General features: G+C 38.2%; 2 protein-coding genes across 5 annotated transcripts in view; one reads left to right on the top strand and one right to left on the bottom strand.

Annotated features, from left to right (window-relative positions):
• Positions 1-3,934: 3,934 nt before the first annotated feature.
• On the top strand, positions 3,935-5,611 carry sec61g (SEC61 translocon subunit gamma). The gene is made up of 4 exons (XM_019071397.2): positions 3,935-4,030; positions 4,649-4,754; positions 5,196-5,298; positions 5,465-5,611. Exons 2-4 carry the CDS (start codon positions 4,661-4,663, stop codon positions 5,472-5,474), a joined length of 207 nt encoding a protein of 68 aa, XP_018926942.1. The 5' UTR covers positions 3,935-4,030; positions 4,649-4,660; the 3' UTR covers positions 5,475-5,611.
• tpk1 (thiamin pyrophosphokinase 1) overlaps positions 5,564-15,838 on the bottom strand; it is an 85,564-nt gene continuing 75,289 nt past the window's right edge. For 3 of the 4 annotated variants that reach the window (XM_042751642.1, XM_019071395.2, XM_042751641.1), the window contains exon 9: positions 5,564-5,822. In XM_042751642.1, coding sequence (XP_042607576.1) covers positions 5,683-5,822 — 140 coding nt within the window. In that variant the 3' untranslated portion in view covers positions 5,564-5,682. Of the gene's footprint in view, positions 5,823-9,037; positions 9,062-15,838 lie in introns of all 4 variants that reach the window. The other variant, XM_042751643.1, reaches the window with a different exon arrangement.

The following is a 15,838-nucleotide window of genomic DNA, read 5'->3' as shown; positions in this document are numbered from 1 at the left end:
AAAAGTATTGCGTTCCCCCGTGAAAGGTGATGGTGAATAAAATTAGATGGGATGAAAATTTCTTATATTTTGGGCTATCTCACAAATATGTTGTGTTTCCCCATGAAACTTTGCGTTCTCTTGCAAAACTTTAGCGTTCCCCCGGGAAACTTTGCGTTGACTCAGAAACATTTGGAATGATGTGGGAGAAAAACTATTTACTTTGCAAACTATATAACTTGATTTCACGAGAGAACGCAAAAGTTTTGGGGGCTCAGTAAATGGACGATAGATAAAATATAAGATGATCATGAAAAAATATTTGAATGATTTCGTGTTGGCTCACAAACATTTGGATTCTTCTAGAATCTTTGCGTTAACTCGTAAAACTTTAAGTTCGCTCACAAAACTTCTGTGTTCACCGGGAAACGTATTTTGCGAGTGATTCTTAAAACTATGATTCACGAGTTCAAGTTATAGTTCAAGTTGAGCTTTATTGTCATTCCGCTACATGTGTGGACATACAGTGGAACGAAATGTCGTGCCTCACAGGACCACGGTGCGGCATAAATACAGACATACAACAATGAAGTTAAACAGTATAAACCTATACACAACTAACCTACTGACAGATTTTGATATATAAAAGTTTACCTATACATAAGCTAAAAAATACAGACTATACGAATGCTTCACATAATACTATATCTATACACAACTTACCTACTAACAGATTTTGACCCACTATATAAATAATATAAATGTCTACCTATACATAAACTAAAAAAAATAATAATAAATTACAAACTATTCAAATGCTACACATAAACATTGTACCTATACACAACTAACCTACTGACAGATTTTGAATATGAATATACTATATATAAATGTTTACCTATACATAGATTGAAAAAGAAAAATATATAGACTATACGAATGCTTCACATAATACTGTACATGTGCAAAGAGAAACATCGTAAGTCAAGCAGCAGGTTGGGAAACAGTGCAAGATGATTTGTAGTGCACGAGCATGTAAACACATATTTGAGTCTTTTGTGGGATTATGTACACACAGCAGTGTGTGCGAAAAGTGTCTAGTGCGCATAGAGGAGAGTTGCACACACAAAAAAAGAATGTTTCAGACAATTTTTCTGTGATGTGGTAAGGTTGGTGGGGGGGTTGTTTGGGGGGTGGAGGAGAGGAGATGGTCCATGTTTCAGGAGGTAGAGGGTTTGTGTGGGGGTTTCAGAGGAGGGCGGGGTAATTTGAGTTCAGAGCTCACACAGTCTGAGGGAAAAAGCTGTTGAGCAGTGTGGCGGAGTGGGCTCTGATGCTTTGGTACCGTCTTCCTGATGGTAGGAGCTGGAAGAGACTGTGGGAGGGATAGGTGGGGTCCTTCACGATACTGTTGGTTTTGCTGGCGCATCGTGTAAGGAAAATGTCCAGGATGGAGGGGAGAGGGGCACCGATGATCTTTGCAGCTGTGTTCACAAGTGTAGGTGCTGGTGTTGGTGGTCCAGGTGAGATCCTCTGTGATGTGCACCCCCAGGAATTTAGTGCTGCTGACTCTCTCCACATTCGAGCTGTCGATGGTCAGTGAAGGGTGGTCAATGGAGTTTCTCCTGAAGTCCATCACAACCTCCTTTGTCTTCTCCACATTGAGGGACAGGTTGTTAGTGCCACACCATTCAGCCAGCTGTGCCACTTCCTCTCTGTAGTGCACTTCATAGCTGTTGCTGATGAGACCTACCACAGTTGTGTCATCCGTAAACTTGATGATGTTGTTTTTAGAGCTGGATTTGGCAGTGCAGTTGTGGGTTAGCAGCGTGAAGAGCAGCGGGCTGAGCACACAGCCTTGTGGGGCACCTGTTCTCAGTGTGGTAGTGCTCGAGGTGTTGTGGCCGACACGGACTGACTGAGGTCTTCCAGTTAGAAGGTCCAGGATCCAATTACAGATGGAATTGTTAAGGCCCAGCAGGTTTAGTTTATTAATGAGCTGTTGTGGGATTATTGTGTTGAATGCTGAGCTGAAGTTGATGAACAGCATTCTGACATAGGAGTCTTTATTTGCTAGGTGGGTAAGAGACAGGTGGAGGGTGGAGGAAATTGCATCGTCTGTAGAGCGGTTTGGACGGTATGCAAACTGGAGCGGATCAAGTGTGTTGTGGAGGCTGGTTTTGATATTGTGCATGACTAACCTCTCAAAGCACTCCATCATGATTGGAGACAGTGCTATGGGACGGTAGTCGTTTAGACAGGACACAGGTGATTTTTTGGTACCGGTATGATGGTTGTGGATTTGAGACATGTGGGGACGACTGCCTGGCTCAGCGAGGTGTTGAAGATATCTGTTAGGACATCTGTCAGCTGTGCAGCACAGTCTTTCAGTACAAGGCCAGGTATGTCATCAGGATCTGTAGCCTTGCATGGGTTAATCCTAGATAGGGTCTTCCTTACTTCGACTGGAGACAGACAGAGCACCTGGTCGTTGGGAGGTATGGGCAGTTTTTGTGCAGGTGTGTCATTCTGCATTGCAAACCATGAATAAAAGTGGTTGAGTGCATCCGGGGAGGGATGTGTCGTCATCACAGGCTTCAGGCGGGGGCTTGTAGTCTGTGATGGTCTGAATGACTTGCCACAGGCTCCATGTGTCTCTACTGTCTGTGAAGTGATTGTTGATTTTTTGAGCATATGACCGTTTTGCATTTTTGATGCCACAGGACTGATTGGCTCTTGCTGTTTTGAGGGCTGCTTTATCTCCTGATCTGAATGCTTCATCTCTAGTCTTTAGCAGCCCACGAACCTCTGCTGTCATCCACGGCTTCTGGTTTGCATGTGTGGTGATGGTCTTGGTGACTGTAACATCATCAATGCACTTTTTGATATAAGCACTCACAGTTTCAGAGTACTCCTGCAGGTCTGTGAGGTTGTTGTAGGTGGCTGCCTCTTTAAACATGTTCCAGTTTGTGCACTGAAAGCAGTCCTGTAGTTTCGAGGTAGCATCATCTGGCCAACTGTGATGAGTTTTTGAACCGGTTTGGCGAGTTTCAGAAGTGGTCTGTATGCTGGAATTAGCATAACAGAGATGTGTTCAGAGTACCTTAGGTGGGGGCGGGGTACAGCCTTGTACGCGTTCTTTTCTGTCGTGTAAACATAGTCCAGTGTGTTTTTTCCCCTTGTTGCATAGTTCACATGTTGGTAGAACTTTGGCAAAACTGTCTTTAAGTTTGCGTGGTTGGAGTCACTAGCTATTATGAAAAAGCCGTCGGGGTTATTTGTTTGTTGTTCGCTGATGGCGTTGTAGAGCTCGTGAAGCACGTCCTTCGCGTTAGCACACGGGGGGATGTAAACTGCGACAATAACAATGGCCATGAACTCCCACGGCAGATAGAACGGTCGACGGTTGACGGTTCGCCTGCCCATCTGTACTTGATGGTTAATTGTGAACAAACTTGGCTTGCTGTCCTTAATGGAGGCTTTATCCCGAGGCTTGAGTTCAACCCCCATTCCAGTACTATCTAGAGGAAGAAAAACAGAAATAGAGGAGGAGCTGGGGAGTTGGAGGTATGCCGGAAGAATTGACGCTGTAATGCAATGAGAGCTGTTTATATATAGACTCTAATGATGATTGACAGGACTGAATGATTAGGCTCCTCCCAAACCTACTTTTGGAACTTTATTTATTTTTTTCTTCATCACCACATCCTCTTAGGAGCTTTGTAAAATTAAATTTTTTATTCGTTGTATGTTTGGATAAACTGTTTGAAAATGCTTATACTAGAATCCATGTAACAATCCTCACATGCCGATAGATAGCTTACACAACTAATGATGATGTGGGTACAAGCCGTTTTGCGCGCTAAACTCCAGTCGCTAGATGGCAGCGAGCACGTCAACTGTGCGCAGGAGTTGGGAGCGAGCGCGCATGCGTCACTCTTAACGCTGCGTCAGTCTTTCCGCAGTTAAATCTACGTGGCTTTACACACAGCGGAGTCAGTTTGTTACTTGCTGCTGAACCACTGCTTCGTCCTTTGATTTGTCAACACAGGTAAGCTTCTTTTCGTGGATTTTGCGCGTTTAGTAGTCTATACTGGTATAGCGTAAAGAATGCAGTTTTAAAGTAAGGTTATAATACGGTTCTGTCTTACTGAGGACGTGTCTGCTGTGAGTTTCAGCGTAAACACTGTCTCTAACTGATCAGATACAACAACTTTCTTACTCTGAGTTAAAATTACTTAACATTTAGAGGCTTATGGTCAACTATCAATTTAGAAATGATTCTCAAAGTCCTTTGCAAATGTTTTTATTTAGTGTAAAGTGCGCAGTATGTAGGCTAACAGTCCTAGTTATCCAATCTGTAGATTATAGTCATCGGTCACTAAAGGTTTATAGCTAGTTAACAAAGTTATGGGTGTTTTTAGCTGACACCTTTTGAGAATATGTTTTAAAAACTAGTTTTCAGTAGATGGGATTAGATTCCAGATGCCTGGGTTTTTGGGTGAAGGGTATCTGGGTCTAATAAATTCATACGTAGTGAAACCTGTATAGAGCATCTAACTGGTTTCTGTGAGATGATGATGTTGTGATTCGTGTTCTGTTCTCTGATGAGGATGTTTAGTGTTCGTAGTTAACATTTGAGAGTTAAAATGTTCTGTTCTTCCTCCAGCCTCGCTTCAGGATGGATCAGGTTATGCAGTTCGTGGAGCCCAGCAGGCAGTTCGTCAAGGACTCCATCAGACTCGTGAAAAGATGCACAAAGCCAGATAGAAAAGGTAATTCCGGTCTTTTGTCGTTTTAATTCAAAGAATTTATACGCATAAGTAAACTTCAGGAGTTCTGATGCTAGAATTATGTATGAAAGTCTAAATTCGATTAAGTTCTCTTGAGGCGAATGCAGATTAATTGTTTGAGATAAAGATGTTGGATGTGGAAAAGATGATATAAGAGAAAATCTAATAAATATACAACAGTTTCAAGGGAAAAATGGTGTGGAACAAGTGATGTTTGTGAGAGAAAATAAAAATGGAATATTTCTAAACCTATTGTTTTATTTGACTTTATTTACAGAAAAATTACGGTAAACTGTTCATCTGTATTGCATCTGACCGTATACAGTGTTCTATTTGAGCATATTTAATATTGCATGTACTTAAATCTGTTTCACATTTATGATAATTTAAATCATTTTATTCATTTGATTTCATGCTCTCTAGAATTCCAAAAGATTGCCATGGCAACAGCAATTGGATTTGCCATTATGGGCTTTATTGGATTCTTTGTCAAACTCATCCACATCCCCATCAACAACATCATTGTGTAAGTAATCCACAAAAACACACAATTAAATGTATTTGTCTTTTATTGCAAGTAATTGAAAGAAAAAAAAAGTCTAATTGCCTTTTGAACAGACATTTTGTTTCATTCAGTCTTTGATTTGATTTAGTCTTTGATTAAAGCATGATTGTTTGTGTTTTGTTAACAGCGGTGGTTGAATCGGCTGCATTGGGAGGCCGAACAGACCTGAAACAGTGTTGGATGATGGACTGAATGCGGAAATTTGTATAAATCATGTTTTTTGTGCGTGTTAACATTTATATTTGGCTGTGTTAATAAATCAAAGGTTACACTACTCATTGTCTTCATTAATAAAAGGCTGTTAGTGCTGAGGAAAAGGCACATTTTAAAGGCATAGTGCTTTGTTCACAGTGGTTTAATTCCCATGCTCCATAAAAGTGGCTTGTCTGTGGCGACTGTTACAGGTTTTCTTCCTCCTTTGGGGTCGTGGTCCTCGTAAGTGTTGGATGTGCTTACAAGCTGTCCAAAAGCCAAAACTTGATTGTCTATAAAAAGGGGACAAAAAGTAATAAGTCGAGTTTTATGGACAGTCCAAACCGTTAAAAAGGAATAGTTTAGCATTACGTCACTTGCTCACCAATGGATCCTCTGCAGTGAATGGGTGCCGTCAGAATGAGGGTTCAAACAGCTAATAAAAACATCACAACAATGCACAAATAATTTATATTACTTTAGTCCACCAATTGATGCATTGTGAAGTCAAAAGCTGCATGTAAGAAACAAATCCATTATTAAGAAACATTGCTTTCAAGCCAAAATCGGAGTCCTCTATCCATAATATTGCTTCCTCTAGCAAAAAGTCTTTATCTGAATCAGGAGAGAAATGCACATTAATCAAACACCATTTACAAACGGAAAAACAGTCCAAAAATGGTTCTAAACAAATAGAAAACAAGCAAAAAAATTTATTAAGTAAATTTATTAAGTAAAGAGAGAGAGAGAGAGAGAGAGAGAAAAATTTATTAAGTAATTTTTTATTAACGATCTAAACAAAATTAGTGGATTTTGATGTGAAAGAACTACATGGACTTTTTCACTGGAGGAAGCTTTATTATGTATTATAGACTGGTATTTTGACCAGAAGCGATGGTTTAAAGTTAAAACACCTTGAAGGATTTGATTCTTATAAATGCTTTTTTGAGCATGTGGATTACTTTTGGTGTGTTGTGATGTTTTTATCATCTGTTTAGACTCTCATTCTGACGGCACCCATTTACTGCAGAGGATCCATTGGCGAGCAAATGATAAAAGGCATTTCTGTCCAGATGAAGAAATAAACTACATTTTGGATCACCTGAGGGTGAATACATTTTAATTTTTGGGTGAACTATTCCTTTAAGGTACTTCATGATTGAGGATTTTCATGCATTTAAGGTGCAAAGAAGGGTGAGAAATGAAGGGGATAAGAAAAAATGCCACCAAAGTGGCCAAGTAACCACCAAAAGCTGTGAATACACAGACTCCGCCTGCTGTAGTTTTAATTAAATTGGCCGCCCGAGGCTTCTCATCAAACCCGACAGGGTGAAGCGGGACAGAACATGCCCTCGCGTAACCTGGTGGGAACGACACTGTTTTCTCTGTCTCTAGCTCTCTCATTCAGTTTAACTGCTCACTGGAAACCCCGAGCAGCAGCGGTGCTGTAATCTGGGTGCCAGACAGAGTTCAATGGCTCTCACTTCAATGGCCCCAGCCATCCAGCAACAAAAGCGTACATTTCTCTTGATCACTGAGCATGCTACTCCCTTCAGAGAGACCCAGGTGCCACTCAGAAAGGAGTTATACCTGTTAGCTGGAATGTGACCTAATTAAGAATTTCGGTGGTCCCTTTTAACTTCAAACACATTTAACCAAAGTTATTTATATGAGGCCACTGAAGTGGAGAAGAGTTTATTATTTGGAGCACCAAATTTAAAGTCACACTTTTAAAACTCTCTCTCTCTCTTTTTTTTTTAACGTTTAGTAAGATACTTTTCAAGTTAGTCTATGCTGAGCCCATACTGACCCCCAGTGGCGATTTTTCTTTTATGCCAAAATCATTAGGATATTAAGTAAAGATCAAGTTTAATTAAGATATTTTGTAAATTTCCTACCGTAAATATATCAAAACTTAATTTTTGATTAGTAATATGCATTGTTAAGAACATCATCATTGTCATTTGGACAACTTTAAAGGCGATTTTCTCTCTCTCTATATATATATTTGATTTTCAAATAGTTGTATCTCAGCCAAATAATGTCCGATCCTAACAAATCATACACGAATGGAAAGCTTATTTATAAATTGACCCTCATGACTGCATGGTTTTGTGGTTCAGGGTCTCACACACAGAGAGAGAGAGAGAGAGAGAGAGAGAGAGAGTATAAGTTGTCATTCACAATGTTTCCTAAACACAAATGTATTGAAATAAACTCTCCCTATCAGAGTTCATACCCAGAATCCTTTAACTGTCTATGCTGAGGAAGACTTAATTTCACCGAACAGTAAATATCGTTGCGCATAAAGATTAAACATATGAAAATATATTTCCCCTAAAATATTATCCAGTCGAAGCAAGAGAAAACGAAGTAAACAAGCCATTAGCTGAAGCTAGATGAGCTGTTTTACTCTGAGGCTACTGAACACACTTCAAAGTCTGAAGAAATATCACCGGATTTCAAAAGCAGCATGACAAGAGCAAAAACAAGCGGAGACGACTGACTTCGGTCTGTCACTAGCGATGAACTGCTCACAATGGCCTCCTACAGTTAATCACGCATGCCACACTGATAATTAAGTCAATTTCAAGCAAACAATAGATGCAGAGATCGAAACATTGATAACCTTGACGAAACTTTGCAATTAACTTACCGCCCCCCGGTTGCTGCTCTTTAACAGAGACATATTTACTGAGTAAAGAAGAAATACGTTTCATCAAATAGCCTTAAAGCAGTGTCTGCTCACATCTTGCAGTTCACGATTTGACCAGTGGTGGCGACAAAGCACTGTAAGATGCGCGTAGCGGCTTTTTTTTGTGTTATGACAACTTGCTTTACAATTCCTATTACCTCAATTAAAATTAAATGGATAAATAAATCAAATAAAGTAAAAATAAATGATAAGCTCTCATTTCCTAAAATATACAGATAACATATTATTTAATAAAATACATACACATTTACAAAAATTACATATTTATTAGGGCTGTCAAATTGTTTAATATAGATATTTTATGTAAACAAAAAACTATCTATCTTCAAAGTGGTAGGCCAGTAATAGTATAATACACTGATATACTTTAATGTATTGTAAGCCTATTGTGGTAGCCTACAAGATATCCAAAATGAACTGTATGAAATTCAACAGCAAGAGGGACATCGTCAGATCAGCATTCTTTATCAAAGAAGCGGTTTAAAGAGATCCCTGACCTCTCAATGTTTTCTTCATCAAAAGCATGCTGACAAGCCACAGTGTGAAGCCGATGACTCTGATAGTGGACACTAAGATGAAGAGTGTGCTGTGGAGAAATGTGTGGCAGCAGATGTGTGGACAGATGGGCCTTGAGGCAGAGCACACAGACACGAGCAGAAACTCTCAGCCTCCACTCCAACACATTACAGCAGCTTCATGGAAACCTCTTCATGCAGACACATACAGGAATACAAACAGATATGCATGCAGTGGTGGAGAGGCTGATGTGTACATTAATATTGATCTGCTTACCTTACAGTGTACCGTAAAGGATTCCTGTAGATTTAACATAAATCTATCATCTATTTTGTTGAAATGTATGCTCCCAAATAAGTGATCACTCTGCAGATAGTCTTGATAATTCTAAGTATTTCTTTTCTAATAGTCTTGATATTATTAGTATTCACTTAGCCTGTTTCTTTGCAGCTGCTATAGTATTCCGTGGTTTTCTATATACTATATATACTATATACTACTATATATATATATATATATATATATATATATATATATATATATATATATAATGTTTTTAAAAGAAGTCACTTCTGCTGACCAAGACTGCATTTATTTGATCAAAAAAGGAATAATCTGAAATATTATTACAATTTTAAATAACCATTTTCTTTTTTAATATATTTCAAAATGTAATTTATTCCTGTGATGCAAAGCTGATTTTTCAGTGGCCATTACTCCAGTCTTCAGTGTCACATGATCCTTCAGAAATCATTCTAATATGCTGATTCGCTGCTCAAGAAACATTCTTATTATAATCAATGTTAAAAAAAGGTGTTCTTTTTAATATTTTTGTGGAAAATCATTGTATTTTTTTTCAGGATCCTTTGATGAATAGAATTTTCACTGACCGCAAACTTTTGACTGGCACATGAGTCTCTATGATATTGTCGTCCCCAGATACATCTCGGGAACCTTCTTCAATTCCAGTCTATAACTATATATATATTTTTCTTTTTTTATCATCCACTAAAAAAAGGTGTAAGTTTGATAGGCTAGAAAAGTAATATCACACCTCAACAAGCCAGATAATTTAAAGTATCATTCATATCTGTCACACACACTGGCAGGTCAAGTCAGGTTTCAAATCCTTAAACCCAAGAATGAGCAATAGTAGTGATAATAGTCTTAGCAAACACAAATAATAAGCTTTAAAGGAATAGTTCACCTCCCAAAAATATATATACTTACCCATATACTCACACTCAGGCCATCCAAGATGTACATGAGTTTGTGTCTTCATTAAAACAGGTTTGGAGAAATTTAGCATTACATCACTTTCTCATCAATGGATCCTCGGCAGTGAATGGGTGCCGTCAGAATGAGAGTCCAAACAGCTGATAAAAACAACACAATAATCCACAAGTAATCCACAAAACTCCAGTCCATAAATTAATGTAAGCGTAATAAACAAATTCATCAAGATGTTTTTAACTTCAAACCATTGCTTCCAGCTATTTATAATATTGCTTTCTCCAATGAAAAAGTTGTGTCGTCTGAATCAGGAGAAAAATATGGACAGATCAAGCACTGTTGCACATATATGTTGTTGGATTTTGACAGGTGATGGATTTTAGCCAGAAGAAATGGTTTAGTTAAAATGTCTTGATGGATTTGTTTCTTACAAACACAAAGGCCTTTTCCTTTATAAGATAGAACTGGAGTTGTGTGAATTATTGTAATGTTTTAATTAGCTGTTTGGACTCTCATTCTGACGGCACCCATTTACTTCAGAGGATCCATTGCTGAGCAAGTGATATAATACCAAACTTTGAGTAAACTATTCCTTTAATATTAAGTTTGCTATTTGTAAGCTTGTCAATGCAACCAACAGGGAGAACAAATGTTTGCATCCAACTGAATCTTAACCATCCGGCGTGAATATTAGCATGATAGATATCAAGGTTTGGACGGTTAAGCATGAATAATAAATCTGGATTTAACACAAAGCTGGTTCTCAGAGCATCCAGGAAGCTTCATTAGCAATCTCCTCAGCCCGATTCCGATCGATATCTGACACTGCGGCAAGAGCAGAAATTAATGCGTTGCTGTTATTGATAACAATGAAGATGTTTGCATGCAGTAATTGCATTTCCAGCACCAATGTACTTCGCTTAAGTATCCAATATTTACAGAGCAAATTACACGGGTCCCCAGAGAGGAACCGAGTCGAAAACACGCTACAGCCATGGGGCTGAGTCACAGGCGATAATGTTGAAGCAAAAACTGTACTTTTAAGCCCCCTAAACTCGTCTTGCCCTGTGCTTATCGTGTGAGGTGAGGTGTGCTGCTGTACTAGCCATCTGGTGGGCATTGATAGCGCTTCTATTAAATGTTTATGGCTTCATTGGAAGGAGGTTACAAGGCTGAGGCGACGACACAATGCTAATTCGACCTTCAGATTAGTGAAGCTCTGCTTTCTGCCTTTCCCATAGGAATATGACAGTTCGGTCCCAACAGTTACATCATTTCCTCCAAAACAGAGATGCTGAAGTGGCATCTCAGCAAGAATCATAAAGAACCCCAATTTAAAATAATAAAAAGCTAGAAACTGCAACGCAGACCGACTGCATGCAGAGAAATGAAAACGTTTCAATCTGTCCTTCTGACGTAAACCGCTGTCTGAAGAGTGCAGGCTGAGCCAAGGTTATACATTCATGCCGTTTCAAAGTGAAAATGCCTCATTGAACCTAGCAGACAAGACGGAATGAATAAGAGTCTAAGTCATCCATTAGTAAATGCAGATTCTACTATTTGAAGGTTATAATACTGCATGTAGCTCAGTCATAAAAACATTTTAATGAGGACTATAATAAATGTGACAAAAAAAGTTTGTCTTTTGCATTTTGGTGGAGGACGCAAGAATGCAAGAGATGATGAGACAAAAATTTTGCACATAAAATTGGAACAGACTTGCTTTTATACTAATAACTTTAAAAGCAAGTGAAATGAGATAAAACTGTGACATCAAGGTGAAAAAAAACTTTTTCATCTATTTAATGATTACAAACACTAAACTACAACTTTCTACATTTTCTTTAGAAAATATGACTGTGCTTGTCCATCTACACAATATTATGGTGTTGTAGATAGTTTGCGGTTAAACATTTTGAGGTCAGTACGTTTGTTTAAGTATTTGAAAGAGGTTTCTAATGCTCAAAACATAACAAAAACAAACCAAAACAATACAAACAATACTAACAATAAAAATAAAAAAAAACTGAACCAAACCAAAATAAAATAGAACAGAAAAAAAAACAGAACATAACAAAAAACAAGTAAGTTTATTAACATCGGCATTTCGGAAAATCATTTACAACACACAGTCTTTAAAATTGTTTCGTGCAAACATGTTTCATTCATTAACTTCATCACTTATTATTATAGCAGATTATTATATATTTTTTTGGCACAGATTTTTATTTATTTGGATTTTTCTTTTCTTTTATTTTCTTACACAGAACTGGCTTCCTAAACCTATCGAGAATTATTTTCTCAGCTTTTCTAAGGGATCTGGTTTAGTAATTTTTTTTCTAGCCCAGTAAAGGGTTGGGCAAACAATCTGCTAGCTATAGTCAGAATTATTTTTTTTTGTGCCTAAGTAGCATTTCCAAATCAACAAGTGAAACAATATGTAATAACACTCTCAATAAAAGCACTAAACATTTAGAATACAGAACCATCTACATACTTTAATGTCACTTTTTGCTAATAACGGTCTATTTATCAAAGGGGTAAAGCCAACCTCTAGATATTTATATTCTGTAACCCTATGAATTAACCCTTTGCAAAAATCTGCCCCTCTTAGTTACTGTTGCTCCATACGACAAACCATGTTCTCACGTCTCACACCACACACCATGTTCTCACACAGTGAAAATACATCATGGAGCAAAGAGGAAACTAACAACACGCCGACAGACAAGACAGAGCAGGTTTCTTTAGGTATAAAAGTTTGCAAATTTTTTATAAATTCAAATAATAAATATCATTTTGTGGCTCTTTAATGTGTCGTAACATCACTGTAGCACCTCAGTTCAAACGGCACATGAACCTATAATCTCTTGCCCTTAACTAGTTATAGCATGAAATAAACACAAAAATACAGAAGGCATATTGTTTCAACCGCTGAAAGATGTCAATACATACCAATTTTCAGCAAGTTCAAGTCCACCAACATTAATCTACTCTCCTGTCTGGTTTGTTTGTCAGACAAAAATTGCAGATTCAGCATTATGATTGGTCAGATCACCTGTCAATCAAACTCCCAGCGAAGGGTCTATGTGCTCTGCCTTGATAATTGTACTAAATTGCATGGACTCTTCCATAAAATTTATGCACATTTCCTTATTGTTAAAGTATTACAAAAAAGGTTTAATTCTCCACACCAAAATATTAACTCATCCAAAACAGGTCCATGATTATCCTTATCAGACATAAACCTGCTGGACTCTAAATCCAACAACCACAAAATCAGGTCAACAAAATCAAAATTAGGAGGGAGGTTTGGGTTCTCCCTTGGTAGAAATCACCCCCCCCCCATTAAGGTGCCCCTGCACTAATGTACCTCAGTACTTCCAAGTGACAATGTCATATTAAAAGACATCATGATTAAAAGATGAAATCTTATGCTCCTAGAGTTGAGCATTTACTCTAGAAAGTGCTGCCAATGTCATTCAAAGCGCTTTTATGAAAGCAGGACTCCGGTGATTGTTTTAAATGTCTTGAACCGGATAAAAGAAGCTCTGTTCCGTCTCTTTAAACTCACAAAACCACTAACACCTCCAAAGCTTATGCACACAGAAGCGCAAACCAACCTGTATTTGTAATTTCAAAGGATTTTCTTCAGCCCCAGGCTCAGATTTCTCTACCGACTTTTGACATCCATTGTTTTTTTTGATCCCGTCTTGCAGCATCTCAGATGCCACGTTTTTTTTTTTTTATGTCTTTTTACACATTTCCCAACCCCTAAAAGCATCATTAAAATGCACAGCAACAAAGTTGTGTCTCACAGGGCTAAGGAGCACATTAGCGAAATGGGAAAAGACACTTCTGGGACTCCTACAAGCATGAGTATCTCTGAAGTCATTCTTGCTGAGGATTCGCCCTGCTATCCGTTTGACAGCTTAATATTAAAAAGCTCTGCCCGCTTCCCAGACGCTCTAACAATCAGAGTTATGGTGCGCTTTAAAACCTGCTGAGTCATGCTCACTTTACCTTAACAGTGAGCATAATGTGGGATTGCATTTAGCCCAGTTTGAATTACTGTCATCGCGCTGCGAGCGTGAGAGAGAGAGGCTGCTCTTTCCTGATCTGAACAAAACCTGTCAGCCGATTTTTGATGGAATTGAAGCTCTTTCACCACTCACAGTCATTCTGATATGCAAATGAGAATGCAGAGCAGGACGCTTTGTCAGGCATTGTTCCATTAAGAGACCTGACATCTTTCAAGACCTCAAAAGAAGCTTTTTGTGCAGTGGAAAGACCATTTGTGGGAAAGTAATTGCATCTACGAGACCTTCCCTGAAATTGATGTGCCACAAAATAATGACATGCAATTTCGGTTAGTTTATTTTGTCAGTTATAACTAGTATTTGTCCTGTTTTGACCTACGCCCATGCAAGCTAATGGCATTAACCAATATCTCTGAACTATCTGGCCTTACCTATGACAGAGCATTGATTCACCAACACGGGTGTGCTTTGTAATCTGTGATTGTTTTCCCATGTGACCCTGCAACCTGAGTGGGCAGCTCATTTGTTTTTATCATCGCCATGGACGTAGAGGTTATGATTTCAGATAAAATGATTTAAAATGGTTTTCTCCCTGACTGAACAAGTACTTTTCCCCTACTTCCTTCTTGATTCAGAACTATTTAACTATACTAACCTTGATAAATAACATAACTAAAAAAGCTGAATAAACTGAAATGAGAAAACTAAATGAAGCCTAACAATGACAGAGTGAAAACTACATGGAAATGGCATGACAATAATTAGAAACAAACAGAAGTTTCAATAAACAGAATAAAAAATTCAAAACAACATTCAAAACAAAAATAGTAATATCCCAGAAAACATGTGTGAGTGAGTGTGCATTTTTAAATGCATTATGCAGATTATTATGATTTACCAAAGAGTTTGGCATTGAGCTGTTTTTAATTAAAATTAAAAGGAAGGAGACTAATTACAAAAACAATCCCCTTTCCTGAGTTTGACTTTGATCTGCACTCCATAAATTTTCATATATATTATGACAGTTAGATTAGCATCTACATGAGCAGCCCGGAGTGAAGTATACACAGCAGTTTCTAATCATTTATTAGAAAATATTGTATTTCATTCTCACTTTTTTATTGGACCTTGACACTGTTACTTTTTAACAGATGATATCGGCAAACCTGCTGCTTTACCTCCAAAATCCTATAAACCCATCAACATAATTGATCCATGAAAACGTCTTTAATCGGCTTCTCAATTCCCAAAGTGTGGGTTGTGTTTTGTGGAGCACAGACTATACCAAAAAAGAGCCATCGACAGAAAGAGGGTCACCGCCATCATGCCAGAAACGGAGATTACCACCAGCCTACACACACACAAAAAAAACCCCTTCAAATGACCCTTTTAAAAACACTCCACAGCCTGCACACGTTTGCTAGGTCTCAGTGGGACCTGTTGGTCAGATCACACTATAAAGTATCAAAGGCCAACCTTTCCGTTATCTCCTCCCTCAGCTTTTCTCAGCAGACAAAACACTAAAATCAATGAAGTTGTGTAGTTTTGGGCTGTATTGACAAAAACACTATTTTTAGAGGATGCATCAAAGAATGAAAGCCAGAGAGCATAACACTGGGTTTTCTTGTCTATCACAAGAGCAATAGAGACTAAATTCTAGTGATGACCTTATAAACTAGTCTTTTATGCTTTCCAAAGAAATTCTAAGAGGTGTTTGCCATGCAAAAGTTGATTACTGGCTCAAAAATGTCCACACATCTCTGTATTTGGGTTCCCAGATGTGTCTCAAAAAGCAAAACAATTG

Source organism: Cyprinus carpio, chromosome B24 (assembly GCF_018340385.1).
Source record: "Cyprinus carpio isolate SPL01 chromosome B24, ASM1834038v1, whole genome shotgun sequence".
Classification (NCBI taxonomy): domain Eukaryota; kingdom Metazoa; phylum Chordata; class Actinopteri; order Cypriniformes; family Cyprinidae; genus Cyprinus; species Cyprinus carpio.
Note: the sequence above shows the minus strand (reverse complement) of the source record. Positions and strands in the feature narration are given on the sequence as shown.

Bases quoted from the DNA above. Each gene is read 5' to 3' on its own strand.
- sec61g (XM_019071397.2), top strand. From the start codon at position 4,661: ATGGATCAGGTTATGCAGTTCGTGGAGCCCAGCAGGCAGTTCGTCAAG. The intron at 4,755-5,195 runs GTAATTCCGGTC...CATGCTCTCTAG, and splicing joins CACAAAGCCAGATAGAAAAG to AATTCCAAAAGATTGCCATG.